Here is a 12,307-nt window from a genome sequence, read left to right on the forward strand (position 1 = left end):
TTAGTTCCCAACCAGGGACTGAACCCGGGCCCTCAGTAGTGAAAGTGCCAGATTCTAACCACTGGACCATCAGGGATTTCCCCTAAATTCATATTTTTGAATGATGGACATCATGATAAGTATTAGAAATAAGAAAATGAATAAAACTCTCTGCCAGAAACAAATATTTAATGTACATTGTGATTAATGACTGAAGAGGAAAAACAGGAAATTACTATTGGAGATGAGTGTGTGTGGTGACAGAGAACTCTTCCCAGAGGGTATGATACCCAAGAAGGGTTTTGAAGGATGATAAGGTTACCAAGCACACAAGGAAAGGGGCTCTTTCTCTTCAAGTGGAGAAAATGACACATGTAAAGAGATCAGTATCAGGAACAAGGCAAAACAGGATGAAATTATATATTAGAGGAATAAAAATCTCAGTCTTATACCTGAGCTGTATACAAGGGTGAGGGATGCTGGCATGAGATTAAGTCAGAGAGAAAGGGAGGGGCCAGACTCTGAAAAAATTACATATATAATATGCAAAGGAGTTTGGATTGTATCTTATAAAGGGGCTGCTGGCCACACTATGGAAGTATTAACATAGCTCCAAGAGGGCAGTACCCCAGTGCACAGAACCCTGGTCCTTAGGAAGCAACCATATTTGCCCAAATATGGGGCAAGTGTGCAGGGTATGGGGCTCAAGGAGGAAGCAATGGGCCAGGACCAGAGGCTGAGGCATGCTACTCATTGCAGCAAGGATGGCTTTGACACTCACATGCTTTCCTGACTCCCTGCTGTTCTGATGCTGTGATCTTAACTCCTGAAATGTCTGCCATCCCTGTGAACTAGAAACCTACCAGTCCTAAAAGCTTACCTGCTTAAAATCATTTTATCAGCAAGGTTTTTTCCTACTTCCCAGGCATTGTGAGCTCTCTCTCCCTTACAAACTCACAGCACTGTGCAACTTCCCTTGGTTATTTATCCATATACTCCAACATGAAGATAATTATTTCCCCAACTAGCCTGTAGGACCTCTGAAGACAATGACAATATTTTACTCTATCGTAACTGTCTCAGGACTCTATTGACCAACGTGCACACATCCCTAGGAGCGTATAGTTGGTACTCTTCCATGCTGAGAGTTTTTAATGAGAGAATGATAAAGAGTACCAGCATCTTCTCTCTTATCCCAAGCAATTAAGTTTGCACACTTAAATTGCAAACTCACATGCACTGTACTCCACAAAGGAAAGGAACTCCTGGCCTACTCTCCTTAGAAAGCAGTTGAGGGAGCTTGCATCTGCGGTCTTCCCCATGATTCAAGCAGCTAACCAAAGTTCTTCTTTCAACTACATATCCTTTAGAGTGCAGGTGGACCTAGTAGGTGATGTTCTGGCAACGTTTTCAGATCACCCCATTACACCATCTGCTTCAGTGGACACTGGCATTCATTAAATTCTAGTTTACTTGAATATCTGTATTTTTTGTCCTCATGGGAGTATACTGATTTAATCCACATAAGGACCTGGAAAATTAGCATTATGTGTTTCTAAACTAATACTTTGAACTGACATACTTTCTCAAAGGTCCTATCCTGAATGAAGAATTTAATCAAATAAAGAAAATAACGTAATAGCAGTTCTAAACAATATAATAATTACTTCACAAATAATGAATGTCCTGTGAAAAATTTTTAGATTTTGAAATTTTTGTCTTGCTGTATTTTCAAAGTATGCTTCTGTGTGCTAAATCAGCCTACAAATTAATTTTAACATGATATGTCTACAGAACTTAACACCACACTATTAAAATTACAACCACATAAGATTATGTAGGTATGTGAATATGCACTAGAAAGGAAGACAAAAATTATAAATGGATAGATAAGGGGGTAGGACTGTGGATAATTATTAGTTAAGTTTTTGGTTTTGAGTAATTGTTATATAATTGTTATCTGTACAATATTTTTAAAATAAATAAAGTGCTAAGGCCATAAGGTTGTTATAAAGTAAACTGAATCCATGAGCAACACAAGAAAAACTGCCAAGCTGTCTCACTTCATATTTCAACAATCACATTTAGCAAATATCACTATTTACATTTAGCAAATATCACTATCTCTACAAAGCTTTTCCTGATCCTTATAATTTTATGTCATCATTCCACATCTTTCCAACTAGTCAAGAAGTGGAAGTGGAAACTACTTGCATGCATTCAATTAATACCCAGTATTACCACCTGAGCTTTCACACCCCAGGTTCATTTTGTAAAGTATAGTCCTAAATTTAAAATCTAACTCTATGTAAATCTAGCCTTTCCTTATCATACTATCTGATTCTTTCTTTTTGGAAATTAATTAATTCATTTGTGTTTTAGTTCTGGTACTTTAACTCATACCCATTTCACTACTTTAAGTTTTTTTTTTTTAATGTTGGTCTTCTAGAATGAAGCTTAGATGTTCAAATAGAACTATTAACTATTTCCAGAGGGAAATAAAGTTTTCTCTCTGCTGATAACATTGGGAAATCTACCTAAAAATCATTAACATGTAATTTTACAATTAATTTTTCATTTACAAGTTTTTAAAATGTGGATTTAAAATCTGATCATTAACACATATGGAATACGTGCTATATTTCTAACTTTCACTATGTAAAATTAATCAGAAATATAGCAGAAAAAGGATGCTCTGATTTTTGCCTCTGAACAGTAAGTACATATAAGAGCCCTAATGTTTTATCAGACCTAAAAAAAGATAACGGAAAATTCTAAATTAACAATGTCAATATTACTAATAATCACAAACGTTCTTTGCAGAGGGACATGTTCTTCATTTCTGACAATTCACAAATAGTGTTCAAAAACTATTTCCCCACATCACAAGCAAATAAAGGCACTACTTGACAGACTGTATATTTTTTTCACACATTAGTTCAAATATCATTGTGAAATTGAATGATTCTTTTTAAGAAAGAAACTGATTTGTTTGATAAATTAGCCAACAAAAATCACTACCTTCACAAACATTTCATGTTAATAGGAATAAAGTCAGTCTCAATGGATTTTTAAAATTAATCCCTCTGATATTTTACCACATTCAAATAATACTCTAACCCAGAAGGTAGGCAAACCCTCCATGACACAAATGAGGAAGCTGAACTCCTAAGATGAGGTGACACAAATTCCTACAGTCATAATGTAAACCAGAGACTTAAATTCATTCACAGTAGACCCTCAACTTCCTATTAAGTTAATTTATTACGGTAACAAATAGGCAATCAGCATAATAAGCTCCACAAATTTAAGTTTTTTAGAAAGACATACATTCGACCGGAAAAAATGCTTTCAATAAAAAAGAAAAAGACTTTGAAGATAAATTTAATATCAAACTTAGAACTCAAAATACACAAATACAAGCCATGCCTAAAACACCATCATAGTTAAACAGGTGTGAATAAACAGAATTTATACATATATTAATGAAATAAGGTTGGTTAAAATACATCTCTGTTGTGAAAGGTTGACAAGTTTTCAGACCAATGATAAATTTTATTCTGGGCCAAATAAAAAGAAAAAAACACTTGGTCAGCAGAAAATCTGCTGAGGAATAGCTATGTATGTACGGCATTAATTGGAATGAGTGTAGTATCTTCTGCTACTTCAAAATGATGTCTGAAAGATTAAAAAAAAATCCTGAAGCACAGTTCTACCTCAGCATACACATTCAATGCATTTCTACCTAGGCTAGCTAAGTGAAAAAAGAAATCTATATATCACAACACATTCTTTCACAGCTTATTTTTTATTGTGACTATATGTAAATTGCAGAACATCTGGAAAAGCATAAAGAAATTATCTACAACTCTACCATCAAAAGACAACTGTTATCTTTTTCTAAAATTATATCCTTCCAGACTTCTTACCAAGACTTCTTATAAAGGAGAGTAAAAACTCCAGCTTGTAACTTAACATTACAATATTGCAGACATTCCCATTATTAAAAATTCTATAGGCTTTTTAAAGCACTGCTTCTCATTTTGAAATTTGACTTCTTTCTAGGTTATGTGAAGAATCCCAGTGGACCCTAAAGCACATCTGTTAGACTAGTAACACTGACTGCAGTTCCACCACAGACCGCATCAGGGTTCTTTGGGTAAGAAATATAATTTTTAAAAATTAGGGAATTCAAATCCTATACGATTCCTGAGTTTTCAGGCAATGTATACCTAAATGGCCCTTACTTTATCAATTTAGTAAGCTCAAGATTAACAATGATAGGTTCTTCCTTGGTGGTGCAGTGGTTAAGAATTCGCCTGCCAATGCAGGGGACACGGGTTCAAGCTCTGGTCCGGGAAGATCTCACATGCCATGGAGCAACTAAGCCCGTGCGCCACAACTACTGAGCCTGCACTGTAGAGCCCACGAGCCACAACTACTGAGCCCACGTGTCACAACTACTGAAGCCCGCGCACCTAGAGCCCGTGCTCCACAACAAGAAAAGCCACCGCAATGAGAAGCCCGCGTACCACAACTAAGAGTAGCCCCTGCTCGCCGCAACTAGAGAAAGCCTGCACGCAGCAACAAAGATCCAACGCAGCCAAAAATTTTTTAAAAATTAAAAAAAAAAGATTAACAATGATAATCAGTTATAGCTATTTGTACTTTACCCTTTTCAAAACTCCTGTGTACTAGCATTTCATTTTCATCAAGCTAGGAAATAGGTATATATTCTCTTATCACTGATGTAAAAAACTGAGGTACAAAGAAATTAAATGATTTTTAAAAATTTACCCAATAAACAGGTGGACTAGAAATCAGGTCTTTTAAATTACCAGCATCATTTCTATTTGTGTTCATCTACATTGATGTTTATATAACATGACACTGTGAAAGAGAACCATGTTAAAATGCTTTGGTAAAAACTGAAATTAAACTTAAAAAAATAAGGTAATGTTGCATGTTTAATTAGACCAGGTTTAAGAAATTCTAAAAGCAAGGCAATTATCTCATTTGGAGGGGAGACATTTAACTGGTTCTATACTGTTCCAAGATTATTTTTTAAACATGATATAAACAGTTTCAGATCTTGAAATAAGCAAAATGGTCAGAATATTCTGGTTATGTAGAGTTCTGTATCAAGGTACCTTATTTTTTGTGTGTCTTAGTTTCCTTATATTTGAAATGGAATAACAATACTTATCTCAGATGGCTGTGGTGAGGATTAAGTGAGTTAATAGACATAAATCACTTAGGGCTGTGCCTGCCACAAAGTAAGACCCAATCAATCAGTGTTAGCCATGTATAAGCCTGTTTTGCTTTTTCTACTAGGAGAAAAATAGAAGCACAGGTTCTAAAACTTAAATGGAGGAAAGGATTTCACACTAATTTATTAAATGCTGATGTTCAAGAATTCGTTTAAGGAGATGATCTAACTGAAACCTGAATGCTGCCTAGATCTGAAAGAGGTCAGTTTACCAAATACATTTTTCCCATTTACATTTTATTTCCACATGCCTGTCAAAGTTTCAGCATCTTCATAATGACAGGCTTATGGCCATGATTCCATACTTTACTGAAAACCATGAGAGCAACATTAAGCTGGACTTAAATGTGGAGATCAACCAAAACCCAAAACCCAAAACCCTTCCCAGCGATAAGTAACAATCCAATCCTTATCCCTCTCACTGCAATAAAATGCAGTGAAATGCAATGGAAAAACGTGTTCAATAACTGATGCCAAACTCTTTCAAAAATTGCTTTTCGCTGCCTGAAAAAAGTACTTAAAAAGGGGAGGAAATCAGCCTGGTATTCTCTTTCCATTATGAGTATTCAGTAAAGTTTTTTTTTCAAGGATTGTTAACGGAAAAAAGTTTTGTCACTTTCTGTAAGGGCTTGCCCTTTTAACACGGAACGCTCCATTTGGGCAAGAGTACGCTGCTTTGGGTCCCAGACCCAGTGTCTGACCCAGGCAATCTAGACCACCATCCTGAATAGGCAGGGATTGCAAAGAGCATGTTCTAAATCCAACACTCAAAGATAACCAGAATAAACTTCATTCGATTTTGAACCTGAGCACATTGACAAAAGATGATAATTATCATCACTTGCCTTCAATGGATTTAAATGCTATTTAATTACCTTGCATTTCTACTCTGTCCATCCATCCATTTAGCTTAACATTAGGGGTCGCATCTCCAAAACTTCTTTTCCTCTCCAAGACTTTCCCCAGTAGAAGAATACAATACCCAAAAGGAGGCCTTCACAGCAAAGTCTCAATTCCCTCTTTTCAGAAAAATGAATGGGATTCCCCAAAAGTAAAGCCGCGCCAACTTGGGGGACAACAGACAGCCCATCTCATCAACTCAACCCAGCGAGTGCGGGGCCAGGTCTGGCCACGCACCGAAGCGCACCGCACCTACCCCGCGCGTCTGCAGATTCATTAACGGCCCGGACACCCGGCGCCCAGGAGGCTCCCTCGACGCCCCCCCCCCGCCCCCACCCGGGGCTCCGCGCGCCGCGCACTCCTCGGGAACCACTCACCTTGCTGGGCTCCGGCGTCCTCGAGCAGCAGGAGCAAGATAAGTAAGAGGAGGAGGAACAGAGGCATGGGGAAGGAGGAGGGGGAGGAGGAGTTGGAGCGGGGAGGGAGGGGGTAGGAGCGGGAGAGGGGGATCGCGGCCCGGGCGGGGGCGGCGGCCGCGGCCCGGACTAGGAAACGATGAGGGCTGTGCCCGGCTCTCACCACCGCCCGGCTCGCCATCGCGGCGGCCGGCAGTCCGCCTGCATAGTGCGGGCGCCCCGGGGCCGCGGCACCGGGCGAGGAGGCAAAGGCAGCGGCAGGAGAGTGAGAGGCAGCGCGCGCTTCGCCCCGCTCCGGGACCCCCTCCGCCCCTCACTCCGCGAAACCTCCTCCTCCTTCGTCCCTTCCCTCCGCTCCCCGCCCGGAGACCCCAGGCCGGAGCGCAAGGGAGGGGAGGGAAGGAAGTGGGGTGCTCGAGCCGCGGAGGGCAGCTGGGGGACGCGCCTCCCGCGCCGCGTTCCTCAACCCGACCCCTGCCCGCCGCGCTCGCCCCGGACTCCGGCTAGCTGGCAGGGCGGTCGCCCGCTCCCTCGCGCTCCCTCTCGCGCGCGCTGGCCACGCCTTCACAGCCCGCCACGGCCAATCCTCGGTCGGCTCTGGTCCGTCTCCCTCTGCGTCACCCAATCAACACGCTCTCTCCTCGGTCGACCCGTTAGCTCCGCGGCCCACTCCTCGAGCTCCACCGCCCCTCATCTCTCTCCTCCAATCACTGCGGCCTTGGGAAGCGTCCCACCCGCCCCCCCAATCCGGGTTCCGCCCCCAAACTCGGGCCCCCGGCAGCCCTCGCCCGGCCCGCGCTCCTGTTATTGTTGGGACCACAGCCCAAGCTGATCCGGCTGAGGCGGCTGCTTGCTCTGGTCAATGACTTCCGGGACTTCCCCCAGCTCGCTCTTCCCTGCTCCTCGGGCCCAGCTTGCCCATTGCTCCTCCCCCGCCGCACATCAGGCCACTGGAAGGGGTGGGAAACCGGGATCCTGGCTGGTTTCAGCTGGGAGCTGAGTCTAAGGGACTTTTTTTTTCAATAGCAGAGAGTGTTTTTTTATTAAAACTACAGCCAGTTGTTGCAGCAACTCCAGATACAGTGTTCAATTTTAAAAATATATGTATTTCCTGCTTCCTATGCCTTTTACTATATTTACTATTGGGGGGGGGACAAAAAAGTATATAACAAGATACATGCCCCTAAAGCAATTTAAACCTAACATCCTAACATGCATTGAGCGATTCTACCAAGACTTGTTGAACACCTGCTGTCTACCTGCAAACCCTTTGCTAAGAGTTGTGGGATTTGCAGTCATAATACAGAAACCTTCCAGTATCTTGTATTGGGACAGAGATGGAAATACATCATGAAAGTCAGAATAAAATAAATACTAATCAGAGTCACAGGTAATCTGATGGAGACTGTGAGAGGGATGGAGTGACAAAAAAGAACTGGTTTGGGGAAAGGGGAATCCACAGGACTAGGTGGAGATTAGTTTTAGGAGAAAGGTGCCATCTGGATGTTCTTAACATGGGCCTCTAGGAGGAGGATGGTGTCATTAATAAACAGGAAAGGTGGGTCAGATTGTGTGAGCAAGTGAGTTAATTTTGGACATACTGAAATGTATTTGAGATATCCACTAGCTTGTGTGTGAAGTTACATAACAGGCAGGTGGACATTTTAGTCTAAAGCTCAGGTTGAGAAGTACCTCGAAGTCATGGGTGAGGGTCATAAGTAGATGTGATTTCAAAACTATGGAAGGGACTAATATCCTCAAATGAAAATCTGAGAATTCGAAAGGACTTTGAAGGTCATCTTTTTCAGTTCTCCTGCTGACCCCTCATACACTGAACCCTTCTACCAAATTTCTTAAATAAGCATTTATTAGATGCCTATTAAACCCTATTATGCTTAAGACCTAAAGTAGACAGTGGGCAAACAAAGTTCAATCAGAGGAGCCTACGTTCTGCGGGGGAGGCGAACATATAAACAAATCTATTTCTATCAGTGCCACGCTGGAGGTGTGGACTCATGCCACAGTACCACAGTGGAAGGAGTTCAAGGGACCCATCACAGTGAGGATGAAACTCCAGCAGAGTCTTGAATGCGACGACAAAGTGAGGAAGGTGATCTCAGGCCAGAGGCAAGTAGGCTGGCTTACAGGCACCATGTGAATGGTGCTGATGGAGCGGAATGGGGTGAACAATTGCTGACTTAATGGGAGTAACTGAAGACTAGTGTGTAAAAGTGGGTAGGGGCAAGACCTAAGACAGGCTACGAAGTCAGGATTTTATTTAGTAACATTAAGAAACAACTAAAGGGCTCTAAGAAAGAGTGACATTATCAAATTTTTATTTTAGGAAGCTCAACCAGACAGGTAGGTGAGGAATGGGCTGGAGGAAGAGCAATTCTGGAGGCCAGGAAGAGCCAGTCTGGAGACTGGTCCAGTGATTTTGTACAGCTAAAGGGAGTGACGGTGAGTCTGAACTGCAGTAGCAGTGGGCTTGGAAAGGGGAGACTTTCCAAGGAATATTTATGAATGTCGTGCTGATTAGATGTGGGGAGTAAGGAGGAGTTGAGGAAGATGCTCAGGTTTCTAGGTAGAAGGCAGTGCCTATCATACAACAAGGGAATGTGAGAATGGAAACTGGTTGGAGGAGGAAGTAGAAGACAAGATCATGAGTTCAGTACTGGGCCTGATGAACATGATGTACTAATGTGGCGGGCCGTCAGTCATGTGCTAGGACTTCTGCGGATAGATAGTCTCTCTGAGACAACCCATCTTGTTTGTTGGACAATTCCTTTCATCAGGCATTGAGTGATAACCTTGAGGTCACAGAGGTGGTAGACAGAACAAGATATTATGAATCTCAGTATGGCATTCTATTGACTACATAGAACTGCACCAGAGGAAGAGGATTCACCTGTGAGCTAACAGGTTATAGAAGGCTTCCTGGACCAGGAAAAACTGGGCCATAGGCGCCTCTATTCCTTGTTAACAGAGGATGAAAAGATCCCGACTAGGTATACCTACATATACCTAAAACAAGAGGTAGGAACACTTATATTTTTTCATCCCTTTTTTTCATTCTTGTTTTATTGACCCTTTGGTATCTTAAAGGGTTATTAAAAGTCGAGAATAGATAGGCAAAGAGGTTCTAAATGAGGTCAGTGGCAGGAAGGGGATGAGAAAGAGACAAATTAGAGTTATACAGAGGTGAAATCAGACATTCTTGGTGACTGATACCATTTGACAATTTTGATATTCTTATGCTTCAGTTTCCTGGGTTTTGCTTTGGAAATACAGAGAACAGAACTCTGGCTAGAGAACATCTGTGGAGGCCCTATTGCTGTCTGTATGAGGGAATTATAGGTATAGCACAGATGTGGGAAGGCACTGAAGCTCTTTCTGCCTCTATTCTCTCCCCACTTCTTGTCATTGTCATTCTACTAAGTTGCAAAAATGATGACAGAAGACTGCTCTGAGAAGACCAAAATCTTGTAAGACTTCACACCAGTGGAATATAACAGGCACTCATTTCTAGGATAATGCCTGGGTAGAGTGGAATTCTAGTTTATGTGAACTTTCTCACTGCCTACATGCTGCTCTGGCCAATTTTGTCACCTTCCTTGCCTCTGGGACTTGGTATGTTTAGGGGCTGACATCTGCTGAAACAGGGGGAGCAGTACTTGTCCAGGACCATTAACCCACATGACCCAGATGCCTGGGCCAGGTCAGAACTGATTCTTATCAGGACCCAAAGTGGATAGGTCTAGAGGAGGCCTTCATCATAGCAGCCAGAGACCCCCAGAAGCTAAAGTGCTTCCACAAAGGAGATCCAGGTCCCAGCTCCTTCCTACAGAGTCTTAGAAAGATATGTGCTTTAGAGGTTTCCTTGGGGACAAGACCAACAAAGAGAACACAAACCGAGCAGTGTCTTCACCGCACAGGAGTTCATTCACGTGCACTATAACTTGTACGAGTCATGGTGGACTCTATTCGTTGACTGGTAAATGAATTAATGCTTTGGATGAAGGCTCTGGGGAAGACTAAGGCTTTAGGAAAGCCTTAGTGGGGTAGTTATATACGAAATTCAAGAAAATTAAAATGTGTATTATTTTCATGTATTTGTTTAGTTTATGTTAAGAAATTTAAAAATAAGTATAGATTCTCAGCCTAAATTAATTCCCAGATTGTCCTCCCCTTTTTGTCCTCTCTCTCTTCCTCTTTCTCTCATTCTTTCTTTCTTCTCTCAATTGATAATGAGTGGTGGAATAGAGAAAATGGAATTGATCTGTAGAGAAAAGGAGAAATATGAAAAGAAAGGTTACATCCCACTGTTTCTGCTTCCAAATGAATCCCAGCTCTGCCACTGCTAAGGAAATAAGATGGAGAAAAAGAACCTGGGGGCTAGTGTCTTTGCTTCTGTCTGTACAGAAACATCTGGGTTTCAGTGGTATGCTACAGTAAGAATCATTGGCACCATCATTGCTATTAAATGTCTGTTATGCATTAATAAAACAGAAGAGGCTCATTTAATATGGCATTTATAGTGGAAAACTTGGGATGATGGTATGTAATGAATCACTGATGGGCTTTATCAGTAAGTGTATATTTTTGGCAGGATAACAGAAAGAGGGAACAAAAGAGAATTTACTTTTGTGATCTTTTAGAGGAATAGGAGAAAGAAGAATGTGGCAGTTCTGGGGAAATATTTCAAACTTCAAAGACCAGAGCCCTAAGATCTGGTTACTGTTTTCACAGGAGCATTTTCTTTGTCCTGTTGACTGTTTGGATAAATGTTTACAACCAAGATTGTTACTAAATGTCTGAATTGTGCTGAGGAGACTTTCTACTTTTCCCTGAAGGGAAGTGCTTTGGATACATTTTTCTATCTTGTAAGCTTCTTTCAGTGAGTCATGTCAGTCAAATGTAGCTCTCAGGTTTATTACTCCTATTTCCTTGATATTTATAAATTATTTCTTTAGGTATCTGTTATGGCAAATTTAAGACAGAAGTGTTAGAACCTAATTTATAGAAGATATTGAATTTCTACTAGTGGATAATGCTGTTAAATAGTTTTTCTTGGCATATTTCAGCAACATGGCTGGCTGTGATCATTTTCCATTTGCCTCTTCCTCCATTACAAGCATTTCTCTCTCTTTCTACCTCTCCTTCCCCAACCCACCCTCCTTGGTTTTTCTAGGAACAAAAGAAATTTAACCAGTTCACTTTCTTCTGGGTCAGAACAAGGAGGCTTCAGCTTGACATTTTATCTCTGATGAAAGCTGCAAAGGATTTAAGTGAAAAGTGCCCTCCGTAAGATCAACATCATGCCGAGAAATTAGAGGATTAATTACACATGAATGGTTACCAGAGAACTGAAAATTGAACATACCAGAGTATTTGCAATAATATGATTTAGATGTGCAGTAGCTGCTTGCCTACCCTGCTCTATATGCCTGTATTCTTTCCTCTGGGACCTTTGCTGGCAGCACAGTCTAGAATTAAACATATAGAGATGAAATGTTGTTTGGCTTCTGAGAAATCGAGCTGTTTCATGAGCTCATGGAAACAGTTCTGGACCAGACAGTTGTATACAACTTGAAAGTGCTATATAACCTCCAGTAAGGCTCCTGACCTCTTTAGGTCTCAGTTTCCTTGTCTGGAGCAGAAGATGTTTAGGTCTCGTTATATGCATAAAGGTTGACAATTCTTCCAAATTCTCATTGTCTGCTGCTCGCTCTCGTCTCACAGC

General features: G+C 41.4%; 1 protein-coding gene across 6 annotated transcripts in view; it reads right to left on the reverse strand.

The window, feature by feature from the left end:
- Positions 1–12,307, reverse strand: part of DCBLD2 (discoidin, CUB and LCCL domain containing 2) — a 168,889-nt gene that overhangs the window by 85,556 nt on the left and 71,026 nt on the right. For 2 of the 6 annotated variants that reach the window (XM_060297957.2, XM_030861010.3), the window contains exon 1: positions 6,526–7,186. The exons of 2 other annotated variants lie outside the window; for them this stretch is intronic. In XM_060297957.2, the coding sequence (XP_060153940.1) occupies positions 6,526–6,745 (220 nt within the window). In that variant the 5' untranslated portion in view covers positions 6,746–7,186. Of the gene's footprint in view, positions 1–6,123; positions 6,171–6,404; positions 6,424–6,525; positions 7,187–12,307 lie in introns of those variants that run through there. 2 more of the 6 variants (XM_060297960.1, XM_060297956.1) reach the window with 2 other exon arrangements.

Source organism: Globicephala melas, chromosome 4 (assembly GCF_963455315.2).
Source record: "Globicephala melas chromosome 4, mGloMel1.2, whole genome shotgun sequence".
NCBI classification, from domain to species: domain Eukaryota; kingdom Metazoa; phylum Chordata; class Mammalia; order Artiodactyla; family Delphinidae; genus Globicephala; species Globicephala melas.